The following is a 19,146-nucleotide window of genomic DNA, read 5'->3' on the forward strand; positions in this document are numbered from 1 at the left end:
AAGTCCCCACCTACAGAATATGTCCTACATTCTGTCTGATGGAAAACTGCTATGGAATTAGCGAGTCAGATGGCCCCTGTGCACTTGGCTGTGTCATCAGCAACATTCTGAGTGGTGCCCACATCACCTGACATGGCAACACCACCAGTGTGCAACTCATCACTCTCGCAGACCACTGGCCTTAGCTCAATGCAGTGTAGCTGCCAACTAAAAATTCCACTTACCTGTGCCAGAGCCTGGATACTAGTATTTATGTCACCACTGGCTACCTGGGAGATGACAAAGTTGATGGTGGAAGCTGTATTACTGTGCATGTCATCAAAGTGTGGGGACACAGCACGGATCCTAGACAGTTGGGAAGGGAAAGGTCTTATGACTCTCCATGAAAAAATAGTTCCAACCTGAACTTGACTGGTGCCTTCCAGTCAGATTTCAAAGACAGAAAACGGGATTCATCCTCACAGACATCCCTGTGAGGAGAGTTTCATTCTCATTTACAGAGGGAAAAAGAGATGTTCAGTGATGTGTCAATCACATAAACCACCTGGGACAGAACTAAGTACAACCTAATCTCACTCAGACCACGTGTTACCCATGAGACCAGGCTTCCTTTTCTTGTGTGGTAAGCTCATGGACAGCCCCCCTTCAGCATCTCTCCCCCCCAGATAATAATGAATTTTTTATTACAGTCTACCAACACACCTCTTCCCACTCATATCCCATAGCCTAACCATCAACAGACCACTACCTTGATTGTCTTGACTTTTCACACTAATGCAGGTCTTAACTTCTTGGACAAAGCTTTACTTACACATGCTAGTGTCTATATGCACCTGCTCACGATGGTTTTAGACAGTTTCAATTGGCTTTCACCTAAGCAGGAATACATCTAAACTCACTTGGGTTCCGGGATCAGGACTGGCTCAAAGATGTCATCTAGTTTGTGTTGTACAAGTGCTGGCATCTCGCATCGAACTGTGCCATTGTCATTCTCAATTTCATCTAGATCCAGCTGGAATTCCCGTGGAACTGTATGTGTTGTCTCAGAATGGCCACTCATGTTGCGGGCTTGGCTATGGAAACCAGAAGAAAGGTGTTCATGTCTATACACACTAAGATGGCATGGTAACACTAACATCCAGTGGTAGTCCTAAGCTCTCATATCGAGATTGTGATTTTGTAGATCTGATTTTATTCAGTCCTCTAATTGAACCCTTTACAGTTCCCCCAGCTATTAGCAGTAAAGACTTATGCAAGCCAGGAGAGTAGCTGCCAATTACTTGCTTTCATAGTTCACCTGAGAAGCTGCTGGGTTACCCCTACAGCCCACTATAAGCCACACTGAAGTTGTGACAGGCATGCACTGCTCTGCCTATGACTGAGATCCAGCACCACCAAAGATGACATTGATGGGACATCTTATTGAAGCTCAGGTCTTCTCTCTCATGGCTAAGAGAAGGTACACTAACTGAATTAGTAACCTGACAAGCCAGTCAGGATCCAGGACTCCCATAGGGTCCTGAGACACTTGCATGTTAGAGATTAGATTCCCTTTAAGTGGAACATTCTGTTACAGAAGTTTCACCAGGGGTCTTTTCTCCAAATATCAGAATGATCTAAAATACATTGACATGTGGTGCAAGGTATAGTTACTAAGCTTTGTTTGTGGTATGGGTATCTCCAAGCTCAGATTCTAAATGCTCATCCGGCTGGCCTCTGTACACTGGCCCTATCAAATTAAGAATGGATTCCAATCAATACCAAGTTTAATGCAACACACAGGAATGAATTCTCCTAATATTTCCAGCAGCTGCCCAGCATGGAATTGCCATGTCTGCTAGCAGTTTGGGTTGTAGTTGCTCTTGGTAGAGGCCCTCTATTCTTGTAATTTTAGTCTACGTTATTTACAAATACCTAGAACTGGTCAGCATAAAAGTCAGTCACTCTCAGAGGGAATGATTAAGGCAGGAGTTAGAAAGATACAAGAGCCCTGCTACCAAGGAGTTAGTGGACAGTACTTACATCCTATAAGTGCGATACATAATTCTGTCCATGGAGAAGCAGTGAAAGAAGGCACAAGACCATTTAGAAAGGATTCAAGAGGCAGATAGACAAGACAAGACAAAACAATGAAGAGAGATTCAAACATTTTGTTTTACAATATTTGCCCAGACAGACAGTTTTCAGAACATGCAAAGACAATGACTACAAGAACTAAAGGTAACACTGCAGAACATGTTCTTAGCACGTACACTGCAGAAGCCATAGAAGATCATAACTTTTTCCATTACATACTTGAGTTTGGAAGACATGTCCTCAGCTGGTCCCTTCCTCAGCATGCTAGCATTAGCATTTGTGCTCTGAGCACGCTGAGGTTTCTCTTCTGCCTGCCTTGCTGGAGCAGCAGCGGGTCTCTTAGCAGCCCGTTTTATTCTCTCCTCCAGCATGCTCATGTCTTTCTCAGAAAGCTGTGAGAGACAGACAACTCTATAAAATCATGACTGATGTAGAGAAAGTAGATAAGGAAGTGTTTACTACTTCTCATAACACAAGAACTAGGGGTCACCAAATGAAATTAATAGGCAGCAGGTTTAAAACAAATAAAAGGAAGAATTTCTTCACACAACGCAGTCAACCTGTGGAACTCCTTGCCAGAGGATGTTGCGAAGGCCAAGACCATAACATGGTTCAAAAAAGAACTAAATAAATTCATAGAAGATAGCCATTGATGGACCTATTAGCCAGGATGGGCATGAATGGTAACCCTAGCCTCTGTTTGCCAGAAGCTGGGAATGAGCAACAGGGGAAGGAGCACTTGATTACCTGTTCTGTTCATTCCCTCTGGGGCACCTGGCACTGGCCACTATCAGAAGACAGGATACTGGGCTAGATGGGCCATTCTTATGACTGCTTCACATAGGGAGCAAAACTACCAGGAATAAGCGACTGAAGCAAAATAAATTCATTCCAATAACTTCTATTATTTCCTTGAAGGGGGGGAAAAGGGACAAGGTAACAAGAGCCTTGGTTCCCACCTCATAACATTCTTCATGTCGGACCTCCAAACACTTGTGCACACTCTGAGGAATGCTGTATTTCACAACTAAGCAGTGCAGACACAAACGTGTACACTATAAACTCCATGTTTTAACAACTCTATAAATACCAGCTGGGAGGTGATATAAATACTGTGGTTCCCGTTCCCGGCCAATGGGAGCTGCGGGAGGCGGTGCCTGCAGTAGGGCAGCGCACAGAGCCCTCTGCCCTCCCCCTCCCACAGGGGCAGCAGGGGGACTTGGTGCCAGCTGCTTCCAGGAGTGGTGCAGGGCCAGAGCAGGCAGGGAGCCTGCCTTAGTCTCACTGCACCCCGTGGCTGGCAATCCCACTGGCCGGACGTGGCCCAAAGGCCGTAGTTTGCCCACCGCTGGTTTAGAACTTCATCCAAGTTTCCTCCGAAATCACTAGAGGCGTCACAACATCATTCTAAAACAAGTCACTATTTACAAACAATACAGTCCCCTATGACGGGATCACAAGTCAGCATTTACTTATTCCTTCAGTATTCTAGTTTGTCACCTATGGTTACTGGCGATTAGAGGTCCCATAATCTGGAATTAACCAATTAACTTCTAAAGGATGTGTCATGGTAGATTAACTCTGACACCATAAACAGAGCTCTTGGCATCTATCCCACTATCAGCAGCAGGACGTGCCACGATTGATCACTTCAGTGTGAATGATTCCCTTACACGAGATTAAAACCTGGTTCAGGCTACCTCCTCCCATTTTCAATCACTCACATTTCCAATCAGCTTGAACACCTGGTCCCCATGCACATTGTAGACAGTCACGATGGTGTTGAGTGCAGCATTGCGGACAGTGTTGTCTCTGTCGCCAATGTGAATTGCCATCTCCTTTAATGCTTTGCCAGGAGTTGGCTGGCACACATTCATGCCGTAGGACTCAACAAGACACCCCAGCTCTTCCAGGCACTCTACGGGATCAGAAACAGATTTTTTTTTTTTTTTTTTTTAACTGAAACTCAACCAAGATTGTTAAACAGACAAGTGCCCCACTCCAATATACTCTGCAGTTATCTGAATCTATATTCTGTGCTAATGCCTCTGGTGTCTGTGGCATTCTAGTGCTCAATTTGGTGATAAACAGGAAATTCCCTTCACCTGGTGGGCAGGGTTAGAGGTGACTTAGTTTTGAAGGAGGCTTGAATTTTTAAATTTGCCATCCAGCAACCCTTGACAGTAGCTAGTTGCCCCACAGTCCCCAACCCAAATATTGCCATCCATAAGCACATTAGCTTAGTGTTTCTGCTAAAACAAGCGGCAGTGAAATAATTCATGCCAACATTTAACTAGAATATAATTAGTTAATCCCCACAGATAAATACGAACAGTTCACACAGCTGTTTCAGGCTATTGACAGACTCTGAAACACAACCTTGCATTAGTTATATTCTGAAACTTTTTCTCTTCAGTACCATAGAGCTAAAAATCTTTAAGTGAAGCTTCAAATCCAATGCATGGTTCTGTGGTGGGGGAGGGGTTGAACTGAGGCAGTTCTGCAGTAGTATGGAAAACAACTGAGCCTTCTATACATCAGGACAGGAATAGTGCAACTGGCGGATGGGAGGTGGGTAAATCAATGAGAGCTGAATGGTTAACCATTTGTGCATGTGAGATGTTGGGTTAGACAAAACTGACTTCTAACACTTTCTGCCTAATCACTCTTATTCCAGAGCAGGCCCTTCCCAAACGACTGGGAAGCTGCTTGAGGCATAATGTTTGTGGCTCAGGCAGAGAGCATGTGTGCATGTGAGAGATGACAAGGAGGCTTGATATTTCTTCTTTACAATCTTCTCCTTATCACCAACTTGGGTGACATTTTCCCCAAATGCATAATGATAGGCAAAACTCAGTTTTCAGAAAATGCTATGGCCAGCATATCCTGATCCACAGTGCATTCTGAAATGACTTTGGGGTGTGTACAATGGTACATCAAAGTTCTCCAGCCAATAGTACTATTTCCTACCTGCCCGCTGTTTGGAATTTTTGGACTTTGTCCCCTCCATGATGAAAGTGAACATCTTGCTGGCTGGATAGATTAAGCACATCCTATTCAGAATGGCACGCACATCCTTGCGGATAACATCTTTCGATTCCCCAACCTGGGGGGTGGAGGAGATGATGATCAGAGAGAGAAAAGAAAGCAGGACAGATACTTTTAAATACTCTACACCATCAGTGTACTTTGCCAGTCTGCATGATGCCAGGCTTCCATTCAAAAAATCCAACTACACCACCCACCCACACTATTCAAAGGCAACTGCAGCAAAAAAGTACGGAACAGAACAGAACAGCATTAGCTGGTGTCCTGATAGTGTCCAGGAGCATGTCATTATACTAATTTCCCTCAGTATGTGGTACCTTCAGGATAAGATATGGGATGAAAGAGGATGCCTCATTCTCAGTAAGGTGATACTCCTCCTGGCTCAGCAAGGTGAAAAGCAATTTAAGGTATTCAAGGGCCTTCATCAGAACACTTGTGTTGGTATCAAAGAACCGTAGGGTGAGCCACTTCAAGATCAGATCCAGACAGCTGATGACTCCATCTTTTTCGCTCTCCAAGTGCTTGAGATGAAGGGGAGGAAAAGCATCAGGTTGTGCAGGATCAAATATATAAATGGTATGGTCCACGGAAACAAAAGTGATGAAGGGCAAAGTATAAATCAAAAGCCATGTCTGTTCCCGTAAAATGCATTTATTATAGGTGGTGGCTTCCTGTTGTAGATTCATAAAACAGATTCTTGGGTTTTAAGCCTTAGTGAGACCCCTCAACTATTACACACTGTCCCACATTGCATGGTAGCAGCTGGCACCTACTACTAAATTTCACTAATAAAATTCAGAGCAGTATCCAAACTTGAGTAAACAAAGCATTCCCCTCCCTCAGCAAAAGAGATTAATACTAATTGTATTGTTCCTCTGAAAGTGCTCACTTAGGCCTATAACTTAAGAACTGTGTGCCCAAGCTAGTATTGTGAAGCCTCCTAACCTACTGCCCACTTAGGAAGAACTCCTAACTTGATATTTCACTGCTGCAGTATTTGGACATCCCACATTCCATTGTTGTTTGCCATAAGGTTCCTAACTCACCTCTACCATCACAGCCAGTGCCTTGTTGTGGTGCTGAAAGTCTGTATGAAACATCTCATCTTGTACCCATCTGGCAACACAGCTGGACATCTGAGTCTTTAGCTGCTCGATATATTCATCACGGGGAGTAGTAAAGTTCCATTTCAGCACCTTCAAAACAAGAAACAAAAACAGAACTCTCATAACTCAAGGACAGCAACATACTACTTGTTACTGAGCTGATACCCAAGAGCCACAGTGCACAACAGAAGGAGCTCAGAGAATAGCAAACTCCCTCCTGCCACCAAAAAATGCACAGGTTTAGAGGTCTGCATCCTTAAGAATGCAAGCAGCAATACTTCAGTATATTTGCTAGTATGCTAGTGTTAACACAGGTCATATCTAAGACAAACACCTCATCTTTAAACCGTGTCTACAGATATGTGCACATTTAACTACCTGGGGGTCCAAACATTATCAGATGACCAAAAAAGTGTAGGTTTCAAAGTAAGAGGAGCCTGCAAATTCAGATTTGTTATGAGAGCCAAGTTTGGCAACAGGTGCTTGTTAGAATAAAAAACCTATGGATTCTCTCAGAATCCTAGTACTTAGAGATGGAAGAAGCTTGGCCAGGCTTGTTACGTATTATACTTTTTCTATTGTTTGGTCCAATCTAGTTTCAAGAGTGTCCTAAAGCAATGAGGCGTCTGCCACTTCTTAGAAAATTTTTGCTTTCTTACACATGCTATGGGGACCGAAGACCTTGTAAACAGCCTATAAGAGATGGACCTTTGCTTTGAAGTATCAAGACATCAAATGAAGACTGGATTCCCATGCGACACAAGGTGCAACACTAAGCTCACAGGTAATAGAATGTACTTCCTTTAGTACCTAAAGCTCTGAAATTGAGTACGCTCTTAAGTTCTCTCTCACCTTCAATCCTTTCTCATCTTTCATTCTCTGCTCTTTCCCATTTGGGACTATGATAAAAATAGGACCTGATTTGTCATCATCTTCCTTCAGGTTTGGCTTACTTGGTATCTTCTTCCCTTGTGCACCCTGAAAAAGCAAAAGTGGTACTGAGCAGAAAGCACTGCAAAACCTATATACAACCCTTCATTCTAAGTGATGCCAGACACCAACCCCTGAGCTCATGCTGACCAAGTGTATGAGAACCAGGTAGAAGCTGACAACAGTGGTTAGAATCCTCAGGTACATGCTCTGGTGGTGTGGAAGCAAAACCCACGGCAAAGTGTGCAATAGATAGGACTCTTCAGATTTTTGGAGATAGGACTCTTCAGACTTGGCCAGTGCACCAGTCACCTAGGGGTGTCTAACCCTAAGTTGGTACCTGTTTGATGGATTTGTTCTTTGTCAGACTGGTATTGCCTTTGGTAAGGCTTGTATTAGCTTTGGACAGGCTGGTATTGTCCTTGGACATACTGTTGTTACCATCAGACTGCTGCAATAGGCCACAGAAAAGGCTTGGTGGTTAGACAACTCAATATGTACCTCTAAATCACTCCCTTTAGACCCTGGAGCCCCCAAACCTGCTGTGCACTCAACAGCGTTAATTCTAGTTTATTGAAAGAGTTTAGATGAAGGAATACAGTGGCTGCAGGCTGGTTTACAAAGACACCTTAACCTCTGATGTTTTTCCTGTTCCAAATCTGTGGCAGGGTGGACTGCTATAGTTGCAGTGGCACCCAACACGTGGAGCAGCACTTGTGACATTTTTGCCCCACTTACCTGTAACTTCAATAGCTAAGTAACAGAATATAAAAAACAGACACTAATGGGAGTACAACAAACTCTACAGTTCACGTACAGCCAGCTGTAGCTACCATTGCATCCTTAAGCATCTTCTTTGTGCACTGTGCTGAGAGATACACCCTTGGATGCAGTGGACTAAAGTCAGGAATTTCTCTGGCATGTGGATTCAGAATTACTGTTCAAAACTAGATTTTATAATATTAGAGCTGAATACAAGATTGAGTTTATCAAGATACATTTTAAATACAGACCATATTAGATTAAAAAGCAAAAGAGGTTTACAGTTAAGGGAAGTTAAAGACCCAGTGATCTGAATTTTAGACAGTGGCAAGCCTATTAAGTACGACTGAGCAAAAACAATGATAGCAGCACAACAGGTATGAAGGGCATCTTTCACTTAAGAGTCTGGATACTCCCATAGGCTTGCACAGACCACCTCCGTAAAAGCGTCAAGGGTTGCATTAACAAGTTACTATACTCCCCAACCGGAACCCAGCTCATTAGTCTTGCATGGTGGCGTCACTGTACCTTAGCTTTAGAGGCAGCTCCTCCTGCTTTCGCCTTTTTGGGGTCAGGCTTAGGCTCCATGGTGCTGGACCCCGAATCTTCAGCGGGTGCTTGGAAACAAGAGATTATTTCAAACATATTTTGTGAAAATGAGTCCATTCACGAACAGCACATTCAGTTCACCACTGTTCTTCAGTCTGACTGCAGAGAAAGGGAGCTGCTCATAATGACAACAAAACTCTTAATCACAAGGAGAGGCAGGGATTTCAGAAGCACAAAGGAAGCTTGCTCAGCTCTTACACTGTGTGTTAACAGTCAGGTACTTACAGACTATGTCAACACCAAGAAACTAACCCTCGTATCTAAATGTATATAAAAATTTGCACATTTTAATCTTCCTCTTTCCTTGATCTTAGTATGTTTCTGGTCTTAGATAGCAAGCTTAACTGGGATTGTTCCTTACTGTTTACATAGGGGCAGCTGAAAAGTAGGTTCAGGTCCCTCAACAGCTTTGCCATGCAGGCACTCTAGAGCAGTGGTTTTCAAACTGCGGGTCAAGACCCAGTACTGGGTCGCGGAATGTAAGGCATGGGGTTGTTGCAGCTCTGGTCAGCACCACCAACCGGGCCATTAAAAGTCCCATCGGCAGTGCTACCCAGCTAAGGCAGGCTAGTCTGACACTGTGCTGCACCCCGGAAGTGGGCAACTGGTCCGGGTCTTAGGCGGGGGGCGTGGTCACGGGGCTCCACGCACTGCCCCCACCCCAAGCACTGGCTCCGCACTCCCACTGGCCGAGAACCGGCCAATGGGAGCTGGGGGCCATGCAGAGCCACTTGCATGCCTCCACCTAGGAGCTGGACCTGTTGGTGGCTGCTTCCAGGGTGCAGTACGGTCCATGGTGCCAGGATAGGCAGGAAGCCTGTCTTAGCACCTCTTAGCACCCCTGCTGCATCGCTGACCGGGATCCGCCCAAGGTAAGCCCATGTCCCAACCTCGCACCCCAAACCCCTGCCCTGAGCCCCCCCAAACCCCTCATCCCCAGCTCTGTTGGGTCATGGGCATCAACAATTTTCTTCAGCTGGGTCGCCAGAAGAAAAAAGTTTGAAAACCACTGCTCTAGAGAGGGGCAGGCATAAACCCAATCACTCAGACGGCGTGACTTCCCAAGTTGGTGCTAGAAGAATGGGACAAGACGGCAGGATGAAGCCAGTGCACCGTCAGAGGTTACCATTGCTGGTTCACAGCAGTTCTCAAAACTGACTGCACGTAACTTCTCCTCTACCTTAGTTTGGAAGTTCCAAGGAGGAGGAGCAGCAAAGGCTGGGGGGAGATGGAACACACAAACCGATGACACATCAAGACGACCCAACAATCTGCAGCCTCCACAAAAAACTCAGAGCAAAGCTGCTCAGAGTGCTAAGTCAGAGGCAGCAGAGAAGGGTGGTGGCACCTTTTCGAGGCTGACATACGGCAATTTTTCAAGCACAAAGAACTTTGCCTCTGTATTCCTGTGGGTTTGATTAATCCAACAGTCACGTTCTACAGACCAGAGAGATTCTCCACATATGAGAATATTTGCATATTAAGCTAGACACACCAAAACCCTGGGAACCTGCAGCTCCAGCCCACAGAGTGGAGTTTCTATAGGTATCCTTAAAAGCTTTTCAGACTATGGAGTGACTAATTCCACAGTAGTATATCTTAATGACTTGACTTCCCTGTGATTTACCAGTACCACACCAAGACCCTGTGATTAACTGGCTTGCCTCTCTATTCCAATGAAACCCTTCCACACCCAAATGAAACTGGTCTTCCACAGACATTCAGCCTACTGTACTATCTTGACAGGAGACATTACAGAGTGGTTCTTATTCCCTATACCCTGCTTCTGTAAACAAGGCCTTCCCCAAAGGGTCTGTGTCTTAGACACACACCAGCTTTTCATGCTAGCATGACTGAACATTAAAATTTAGTGTTTCCCTTCAAATTAGTCTTTTCTGAGGAAATTCTTTCCCATACATTTCCCAGCATTACAAGATAGATTACCTGATGCAGACTGGAATTTGGCTGGAGCTGCTCCTCCTACCACTTTGGAAGATGCCTTAGCAGGAACAGCTGGTTTGGCTGGCATGATGGCTTTGGCTTTTTCGAGCATGGCCAGTACCTGATCTTTGGAAGTTGGCTGAAGAGAAAGATGCACATACAGAGAGATATGCCATAGTCTATGAACATGGGATAAATGGCTGCAGTTTAAAAGTGCAGTGTGCAAGAGGCTAAATGGAAGATAGTTTAGCCAAAGGGACAGTGCTTTGAGAATTAGAAGTTATAATGTGGTTAAAACATGTAACCACTTTCAACCACACCCATTGAAGGTCAAGTATTTCACACCTGAAGTCGGCAGTGATTCCTGAGAGTTTACATGGCTCAAAAACAACATTCACAAGTTCACTTTCTAGTAAGAGTTAGACATTTGCCATAGACATTACACTCACTTTCACCCATGCTCATTCATACGCTGCCTTCTTCCTCAGGTAAGAGTCTAACAACAATACCTTCAGCTTGCCAGTAGCTTTGGCCATCTTCTCAAAACCGAGATGCATCATAAAGAATGGCAGGGCATCCTGTGCTTTTTTACGCACGTCTCCATTTCGATCCTCCAGGCAGGAGTACAGGTGAGGCACACACAAAAGCAAGTCAGAAGGAACAGAACGGAGGGTAGGCAGCTTGTCAGCCAACCAGCCCAAAAGCTGGAAGGAGATAGCACAGGTTAGCTTTGCCCTTCAGAATAGGATAACTGATGTCTGAAATATGCATTGTGGTAAGGAGTCACCAGCAGTCTCAATAGGAGCAGAATTAGTTGTGTGAATTAGTTGAGGGGACCAAACTCAACTCAGATGTTCACCATTTGCAACCATCCTGACCTTCAACAATAAAGTGCAGCCCTCTGAGACTACAGATCCCAGTATACAAGTAATTTGATTCAAGTGGCCAGGCTCCATTATGGCTACTACTCCAAGTTAAAGATGAGGGCAGCATTTCAGAGTTGTGCATTACTCTTGGTCAGTAAGTTGCACTTTGGGCATCCCTGGCTCAAGCAACATCCCAAAACCTCAGCTCTGCTCTTAAGCACCTGTGCATAAAGGAAGGCTCATTTGAGGGAAGCAGCACCATTTATTTAGTTTGGTTTCATATGAGCAACACTGAAGTTTGAATTTCAGCACCACAAGTGAGAGCAACTGAATACCATTCTTGAACAATTTTATTTTTTACTGTTACAAGTCAGTACACAAACTGCATTACACATTTCTTACCCTCAGGATACAGTGCTCAGTTACTGCAGTCTGCACTAGCCTCACCCCTTTATTTCTATAGTTGTGCTCAAACTATGGCTAAGCTGCAATTCAAAAGGTATAAGGAACAAACTCATGTACACAGTACCAATCTTTACCTCTTGTCTTAAGAAAGGGTTTTCTTTTTTGAGCTCCTCAGACAGGTCCTCTCCTTCCAACCATTCTTTCATGCCAGTCTGTTCTGTCCAGACATTCACAGTAGCCAGGGCAGCAGCACGTACATTGTTCTGTAACAAGACAACAAAAACTGGGGAGGTTCTGGGATCACCCTTTCCATTACAAATTAAATCATCCCGCACCAAGGACTCACATTTTTGTTCACTGCTGGGAAACCCAAGTCCCAGCATCACAAAATGCAACTCATTCTACCAGAGATGGAGAAGTCTCTGAAAAGTAGGCATAATACACTAGTCAGACAAGTTTAGGTAAAAGCCTGACACAGAAAAGGAATGGGAGCATCTTTGAAAGAATTTTGTCTGCTGCCCCTCCCTAATGAAAGGATAATCTCAAATCCAAAACTCGCCAAGAGGGCTAGAGATTGAGGTTACTTAGTTAAATGAAGGTTAAAACAGGTTTAGCATGTTTATGAATCCAGGCAGGATCAGGAGATACCTCCAGCTCCTTTTCAGTAACCCAGTTTATTGTGGATCACAAATTGAATATGAGCCAACAATGTGATGCAGTTATGAAAAAAAGGCTAGTATTCTGGGGTGTACTAAAAACGAGTGACATGGGAGGTAACTGTCCTGTTCTACTCAGCACTGGTGAGGCCTCAGCTGGAGCACTGTGTCCAGTTCTGGGTGGCAGACTTTAAGATAGATATGGACAAGCTGAAGAGAGGACAGCAACAACAATTTAGAAAACCTGACCTATAAAGGAAAGTTAAAACACTAGGTATATTTAGTTTTGAGAAAAAGAGGACTCAGAGGGTACCCAATTACTTGTCTTCAAATATGTTAAGGGTTGTTATAAAGAGGACAATGATCGATTGTTCTCCATGTCCACTGAAGGTAGAAAGTGGTAATGGACTTAATTTGCAGCAAGGACTACTTAGAAAGATTTTCCTAACTATGAAGATAGTTAAGCACTGGACTAGGCTTCCAAGGAAGACAGTGAAATCACAATAATTGGAGGTTTTTAAGAACAGGTTATACAAATACCTGTCAGGAATAGTCTAAGTTTACTTGGTCCCACCTCAGCACAGGAGGCTGGACTAGAGGACCTCCGGAGGTCCCTTCCAGCCCTACATTTCTATGAACTGCCAAAACCCAGGTACTTCTACTTCAGGGCATGAAATGATCATCAGCTGAGGTCAAGAAGAATGCTCTCTCTTACTCCTACACACTCACAGCATGACCCAATGCTTCCAAGTGACACCTAAAAAGGGAAAGGCAACAGCCTGCTCTGAAGCAGCTAATTTACACCCCTGTTCTAGGATGCCAGGCTACATGAATAGAGTTTTATAGACAATGTAACATCTCTATTAAGTTCTGACTACATAGATCTTATTTACTTCAATCTATTCAATGCACCTATCACACTAAGCAAAATAGAATTTAAACAAACTCCAACCCAACAAAAAAAAAAATCAAATCTCTTTTGTGATAGTCCTCCAATAGAATCATGTTTAGGACTGCCAAGATATCTTATGTTCAGATAGACATTCTGAGAGGGCCCATGTTAGCAGGATTCTTTACAGCTAAAGGCTGGACAGAAAGCTATGCATCACCTGTGGGTAGTCACTGAAGTAGCGTAAGTGCTCACTCTACCCATAGAGCTAGGCCTGGCACTGATCCCCGCACAGCAAACCAACTTGCTGCCCTAGTACTGCTAACCTGGACTGTATCTTCTACATTGAGAAGCAAAGTTTATAAAAAATCAGTTTAAGATGAAGAGCTGGACACTGTGCATAAATGGGCTGTATTGTACATCCTGGACATTGAAAGCCACCAGCTTAACCACAGCACAGACAGTATTCATATCTGCAGATAGTAAATCTGCAGTCATTTGGAAGACAGAGCTCTGAGTAGCATTCAGAAAGCTTCTGAAACTAGTCTGAACACTCACCTGCCTCTAAACATCTAGGCTAATTTAAGTCAAACACTGAAGATTGCTCCCAGTGTATCTGGAAGTATACAGAGGATGACCCTTCATTCCAAAAAGAAAATACAAGACATGATAGCCTACCTTACTGTCCCCCAGAACTGTGATGATCGGAATGCCCAGGTTTTTCACATGTTGCCTGATGTTTGGGCCCATTGCCATGGCTAACTGCTGGAGGATGCTCAGTGTTTGTTGAACCTGGATGAGAAAGGAAAGTGTTTTAATGAACTAATTATTAGGTGCTCTGTGCTCAAGGCCCCCACTACAAACGAACTGAGTAGCAACATCATGTTGCTATTACGGCATATCTAGACTTTATCTCTTGAAGGGCTGTGAGAACATGCCTATTCCTGCATTTACTTTCATTTGATAGCAAGAGATAGTTTAGGCCATGCACAGGTGAAGTTATTGCTGTGTCTCATGTAGATTTAAAGGGACACCAATTTAAAAACCGTTTTCAGGAAGAAGTGACTTTTAATCTCCTGGTGTTGCATTTATTATTATGAATTATTGAAAATAAAATATTCGTTTATTTATACAGACAGCTGCATCATCCTTCCAGTTCATGGGGTCTTTTACACACCAGTGGGAAGAAAAAAAATCTAAGAAATTGGGAAGTGGCAGACAGAGGCCCTGGAATCACCCACTTCATTAACTGACTAGATGTCTATTTTAATGCTCTAGTATACAGACTTTAGTAAAAAAAAAGACTTTCTTTCATGGATGAAACACTAATTTACTTTTCAAGCCCCCACACTGAAGGAACTGAAACAGGCTGATTAATAATCTAAAGTGACTACATCAGGAATTTGCTTCAGACATTAGGATTTCTAGTAGCATACCAAGATTTTATTGGAGTCATTGAGACGACACTTCAAGGCAGCTGGAAGTTCTCCTATATTTGGCTGTATGAATTTGGCATCATTAATGATGCTTGTCACTTCATCCAGACCCTCCTTTCGGATCTTCCAGTTTTTGTCCCCAATCTTAGACACCAATTCAGCTGTGATCTTATCACTGTAAAAACAACAACAAAAACCCACAATCCCTGACATCCAGTATCATTTTGTATTATAGGAGCACAACATATGAACCAGACACTCCTCTGTGAATGCCCTTCAAAGGCCATAGTGCACCAAAACAGAGAAAAGGACTTAGGATACAAAGTTGCTCATATGCAGCAGCAGAGTGTCAATCCTTAGTTTGTTGAATCTAAACCCACCTGATGTCTGTTCTTGGCAGAAGATCCACAACATCATTCCCTATATCCTCTTGCTCATCTCTTTCCTCACCGTCATCCCCACTGCCACCACTGTGTCTGGAAGTGCCTCGAGTTGGAGCAGGTGCAGTCTGCCCTTGCATCTGCAAACATGGCACACATAAAAGTCAGATGAATGCATATGGAAGAAGTTAGATGTTTAAGAATCTTACATGTGGGGCTGTTCACACACCTCCATCTCTCAATTGTCATGTGGCCCAGAACAATGCCTTTTCAACACAGCATTGCTCCAAAAAGCAGTAGCTTCTGAAGTTCATCATAAAACCAGAAATGGATGTTACTTACCTGTAACTGGAGGTTCTTCAAGGTATGGGGTCCCTATCTGTATTCCACACATGGAATACGCATGTGCACTGTATGCCTGAGTCTGGAATTTCTTGCAAGCAGTGTCCATTGCCCTGCACGTGTGCCGCAGCTCTCCTCAGGCTCCAAACCAAGGGCATGAAGGGCAGTGCAGGCTGATGCCTCTCTAGTTTTCCATTCTTACCGCAATGTAACGAATCCACAGCAGAGGGGGGACAGAGGGCAGGTAGTGGAACATAGATAGGGACCACACATTTCAAAGAACATCCAGTTACAGGTGAGTACCCTCCATTTCTTTGCGTGATAATCTCTATGTGTATTCCACAGGTGGGAGATTAACAAGCAGTAGTCAAACAGGGGGTGGATGTGGGAATACTGAAGTGATAACTGACTTTAGTCCTGCTGTATCCACAGTTCACAATTGTACAAGAGCGTAACATCTGGTGAAGGTATGCAGAGAGCTTCAAGTAGCTGCCCTAAATATCTCTAGTATGGGTATATCTCTCAGAGATACAGCTGAAGTAGGTTGCCCCCTGATGGCATGAGCCTTTACCCTTTCTGGGAGCAGGAGGGAGAAGATGCCAGCTAGATGGTAATAAAAGGTAATATAACCAGAGATCCCTTTCAAAAGTCTCTGCACCAATGTACAGTAACTCCTCACTTAACGTTGTAGTTATGTTCCTGAAAAATGCAACTTTAAGTGAAACTATGTTAAGTGAATCCAATTTCCCCATAAGAATTAATGTTTGTGTGGGCGGGGGGGGGGATTAGGTTCCAGGGAATTTTTTTTTTTTTGCGCCAGACAAAAGGCAGTATATACATTTTAAACAAGCAATTTAACACAAGTTTTAAACAGAGGAGGTAAGGCAGGGGCACCCTACACTGGCACTGGAGATGAGGCAGGCAAGGAGGGTGAAGGTATTGTAGGCTACGAGAAGGCCTTTGCGCAGCAGCGGCAGCTTCCCCTACTCTGCAAGCACGAGGGACGGGCAGGAGGGCTCAACCCTCAGCCTGCCCACTCCCCCCCTTCCCCCAAACCCCCATCCTTGACCTGCCTCTTCTCCCCCCCCTTTACTTTGCACACTTGCTCCTCCCCCCTCCCTTGAAGGCTGCAAACCAGCTGATTGCCATGGGCAGGAGGCAGGGGAGATGTGCTGCTGAGTCCTCGCTCTCCTTCCCCCCCCCCCCCGGGGCAATCAGCTGGCTTGCCACATTCAGGAGGCAAGAGAGGGAGGGGGAGCCTACACGCCAAGTCCTTGCTCCTCCCTCTAAAATGCCGCAAACCAGCTGATTGCCATGGGCAGGGGGAGGAGAGGGAAGGTGCTGATCCGTGGGGTCTGCCAGCGGGCGGGAGGTGCTATGGGGAGGGGCGGGTACGGAGGCTGCCAGCTGTGGAGAAAGCAGACAGCCAAACAACGTAAGAGTGGAGCACTGCACAACTTTAAATGAGCATATTCCCTAATTGATCAGCAACATCACAAAAGGTTAACCAGGACGACTTTAAGTGAGGAGTTACTGTAGGTTGACCTCTTGGACCTGCTATAGAAAACAAATAGAACAAAGGACATTAAAAAGACACCTAACCTTTGAAGATAAAAGGACAAAGCCACAGGATACAGTCTTCTCTCCTCTTCCCAGACATGTAGTTTTTTTTTGGGGGGGGGGGGGGGGGAGGGGAGAAGAGAGATAAGTGGATAATCTGACCCACATGAAACCCAGACTACAGTGGGTATGAATCTGGAGTTGGGGAGTAGAGAAACCTTTTCTTTATAGAAGGTAGTATATGGTGGACCTGCCACAAGTGCTCCCAGTTCACTGACTCTTGTGGCTGACATTATAGCCATTCAAAAAGGCCACCTTCAAGTACAGATGGTTCGCAGAGCATGTGCCCAGCAGTTCAAAGTGAGTCTTAGTGAGAGACGATAGAACAAAAATGAGGTCTCACTGAGGTGTGAATTTCACCACTGGAGGAGGATCTGAAAATCCCCTTAAAAAAAACCAACAAAAACAAAAACTAGTGATAGAATGTGTGAAGATCATAGGGTTATCCCTGGAGGATGGAAAGCATGGATTGCTGCTAAATGCATCCGCACGGACATGAATGCAAGATCTGAAAACTTATCTCCATAAGTAGCCACTCTAATGTAACAGTGCCTCTGGTGGAGTCTGGAGACAAACTACGTTGATGAGCTCAAGCAGAGGAACGCTTCCATTTAGCTGAACAGCTTCTCGTAGAATCTTTTCCTACTTCGGTTAAGGATGGACTGCACCTTCTAGGAATGTGTTCTAATCTCTGACTTGCATCCAAATGCCAGGCTCTGAGCTGCAGAGGTGTCGGATTGGGACATGCGACCTTGCCGCTGTGCTGCGTTAGGTCCGGCAACATGGAGATATTCATGGTGGTTGCACGGACAGCTTCAACAGATCAGTGAATCAGAACCATCATGGCCAGTTGGGTGTGATTCAACAGATCTTCCATTACAAACTGTGGTATTAAAGGAACGAGAGAGAATGGATACCTCAGGCAACCCTTCCACAACAAGCAGGAGGGCATCTTCCAATAAATATTTGCCCAGGGCTGCCCTAGAGCAGTACTAAGGATGCTTCTTGTTCACCTATGAGGCAAAATGGTCCCAAGATGGCACTCCCCAAAGATGTCACTGAGAACCAAATCTTGAATCTCCCATTTGTGATTCATGGAACAGTGTCTGCTCAAGCAATCCACAAGGGAATTTTGTGCCCCTTGTAAGTATGCTGCCGATAGGGTTGTGACATTTGATGCACCAAATGCAGAGGATGACTGCCTCTATGCACAGAGAGGAACTTGTTTTCCTTTACTTCTTTATATAAAATACTGTTATTGTCGGACATGATCCAAACATATTTGGATTGGATGAGTGGGAGGAAGGCACTGCAGGCCCAAGAAACCACCCTGAGTTCTATTAAGTTGATGTGCATTCTGGCACTTCTGGACATTCCAGATTACCCTGTGCCATATGATCGCACACCCCAATCCAATAGGCAGGCGTTGGTAACAATGGTTTGCTTTGGGGGTTTGGTGTGTGGAAAGGGCTACCTACCCAAACCGTCTCCAGTTTTGTCCACCACACAAGACAGCTTAATACCTTGGGCAGAATTGTGACCTTTTCATTTATGCTGCGAAGTAAACCAAGAAGTCAGGCTTGTAGGCATCATAGATATAGCTTGGCAAATAATGTTGTGTGTATGAAGCCATGTTGCCAAGGACAGAAATACAGGACTTTAGTCAGAACTTGTCATAGACCAGGTCATTGTCAGAGGCAACACTCATGGCTTGAAACCTTTCGAGGGGTAGATAATGCTCTTCCTGTAGTAGAGTTTAACGTCCCCATACGAAGTCTATGCACATTGTGGAGATCAACATGGATTTTTCACGATTGACACCGACACCTAGGGAAGGTAAAAGGCTGAGCAGAATATGGGTTGCTCTGTTGACCATGTCGTAGTAGTTCCCCGTGAAAAGCCAGTTGTCAAAGTATGGGAAGACTGTAAATCCTTCTCTTCTCATCCAAGCAGCTACTACTGAAAAAAAACTTTTGTAAACACCCTGGGTGCTGGGGCCAGATCAAAAAGGGAAGACTCTGGATGAGAAATGGTTTTGGCCAAATAGGACCCTGAGGAACTACTTATGGACTGGACGGAT

General features: G+C 44.5%; 1 protein-coding gene and 1 non-coding gene across 10 annotated transcripts in view; both read right to left on the minus strand.

Annotated features, from left to right (window-relative positions):
• CKAP5 (cytoskeleton associated protein 5) overlaps positions 1 to 19,146 on the minus strand; it is a 100,038-nt gene that overhangs the window by 10,449 nt on the left and 70,443 nt on the right. For 7 of the 9 annotated variants that reach the window (XR_012159412.2, XM_073348198.2, XM_073348196.2 and 4 more), the window contains 15 exons: positions 15,105 to 15,244; positions 14,725 to 14,899; positions 13,967 to 14,080; positions 11,878 to 12,006; positions 10,982 to 11,176; positions 10,476 to 10,611; positions 8,451 to 8,539; positions 7,083 to 7,208; positions 6,171 to 6,320; positions 5,442 to 5,645; positions 5,047 to 5,182; positions 3,801 to 3,994; positions 2,296 to 2,468; positions 900 to 1,073; positions 225 to 345 (listed from right to left, as the gene is read on the minus strand). Coding sequence is in view for 8 of the 9 variants with exons in the window: in XM_073348198.2 (XP_073204299.2) it covers positions 225 to 345; positions 900 to 1,073; positions 2,296 to 2,468; positions 3,801 to 3,994; positions 5,047 to 5,182; positions 5,442 to 5,645; positions 6,171 to 6,320; positions 7,083 to 7,208; positions 8,451 to 8,539; positions 10,476 to 10,611; positions 10,982 to 11,176; positions 11,878 to 12,006; positions 13,967 to 14,080; positions 14,725 to 14,899; positions 15,105 to 15,244 (2,256 nt within the window). In the remaining variant the exon portion in view is untranslated. The remainder of the gene's footprint in view (positions 1 to 224; positions 346 to 899; positions 1,074 to 2,295; positions 2,469 to 3,800; positions 3,995 to 5,046; positions 5,183 to 5,441; positions 5,646 to 6,170; positions 6,321 to 7,082; positions 7,209 to 8,450; positions 8,540 to 10,475; positions 10,612 to 10,981; positions 11,177 to 11,877; positions 12,007 to 13,966; positions 14,081 to 14,724; positions 14,900 to 15,104; positions 15,245 to 19,146) is intronic. The other 2 variants (XM_073348200.2, XM_073348202.2) reach the window with 2 other exon arrangements.
• Positions 60 to 170, minus strand: LOC140913962 (small nucleolar RNA SNORD67). The gene has a single exon (XR_012159723.1). It is a non-coding gene; the product is annotated as a small nucleolar RNA SNORD67 (small nucleolar RNA).

Source organism: Lepidochelys kempii, chromosome 6 (genome assembly GCF_965140285.1).
Source record: "Lepidochelys kempii isolate rLepKem1 chromosome 6, rLepKem1.hap1, whole genome shotgun sequence".
Lineage (NCBI taxonomy): Eukaryota > Metazoa > Chordata > Testudines > Cheloniidae > Lepidochelys > Lepidochelys kempii.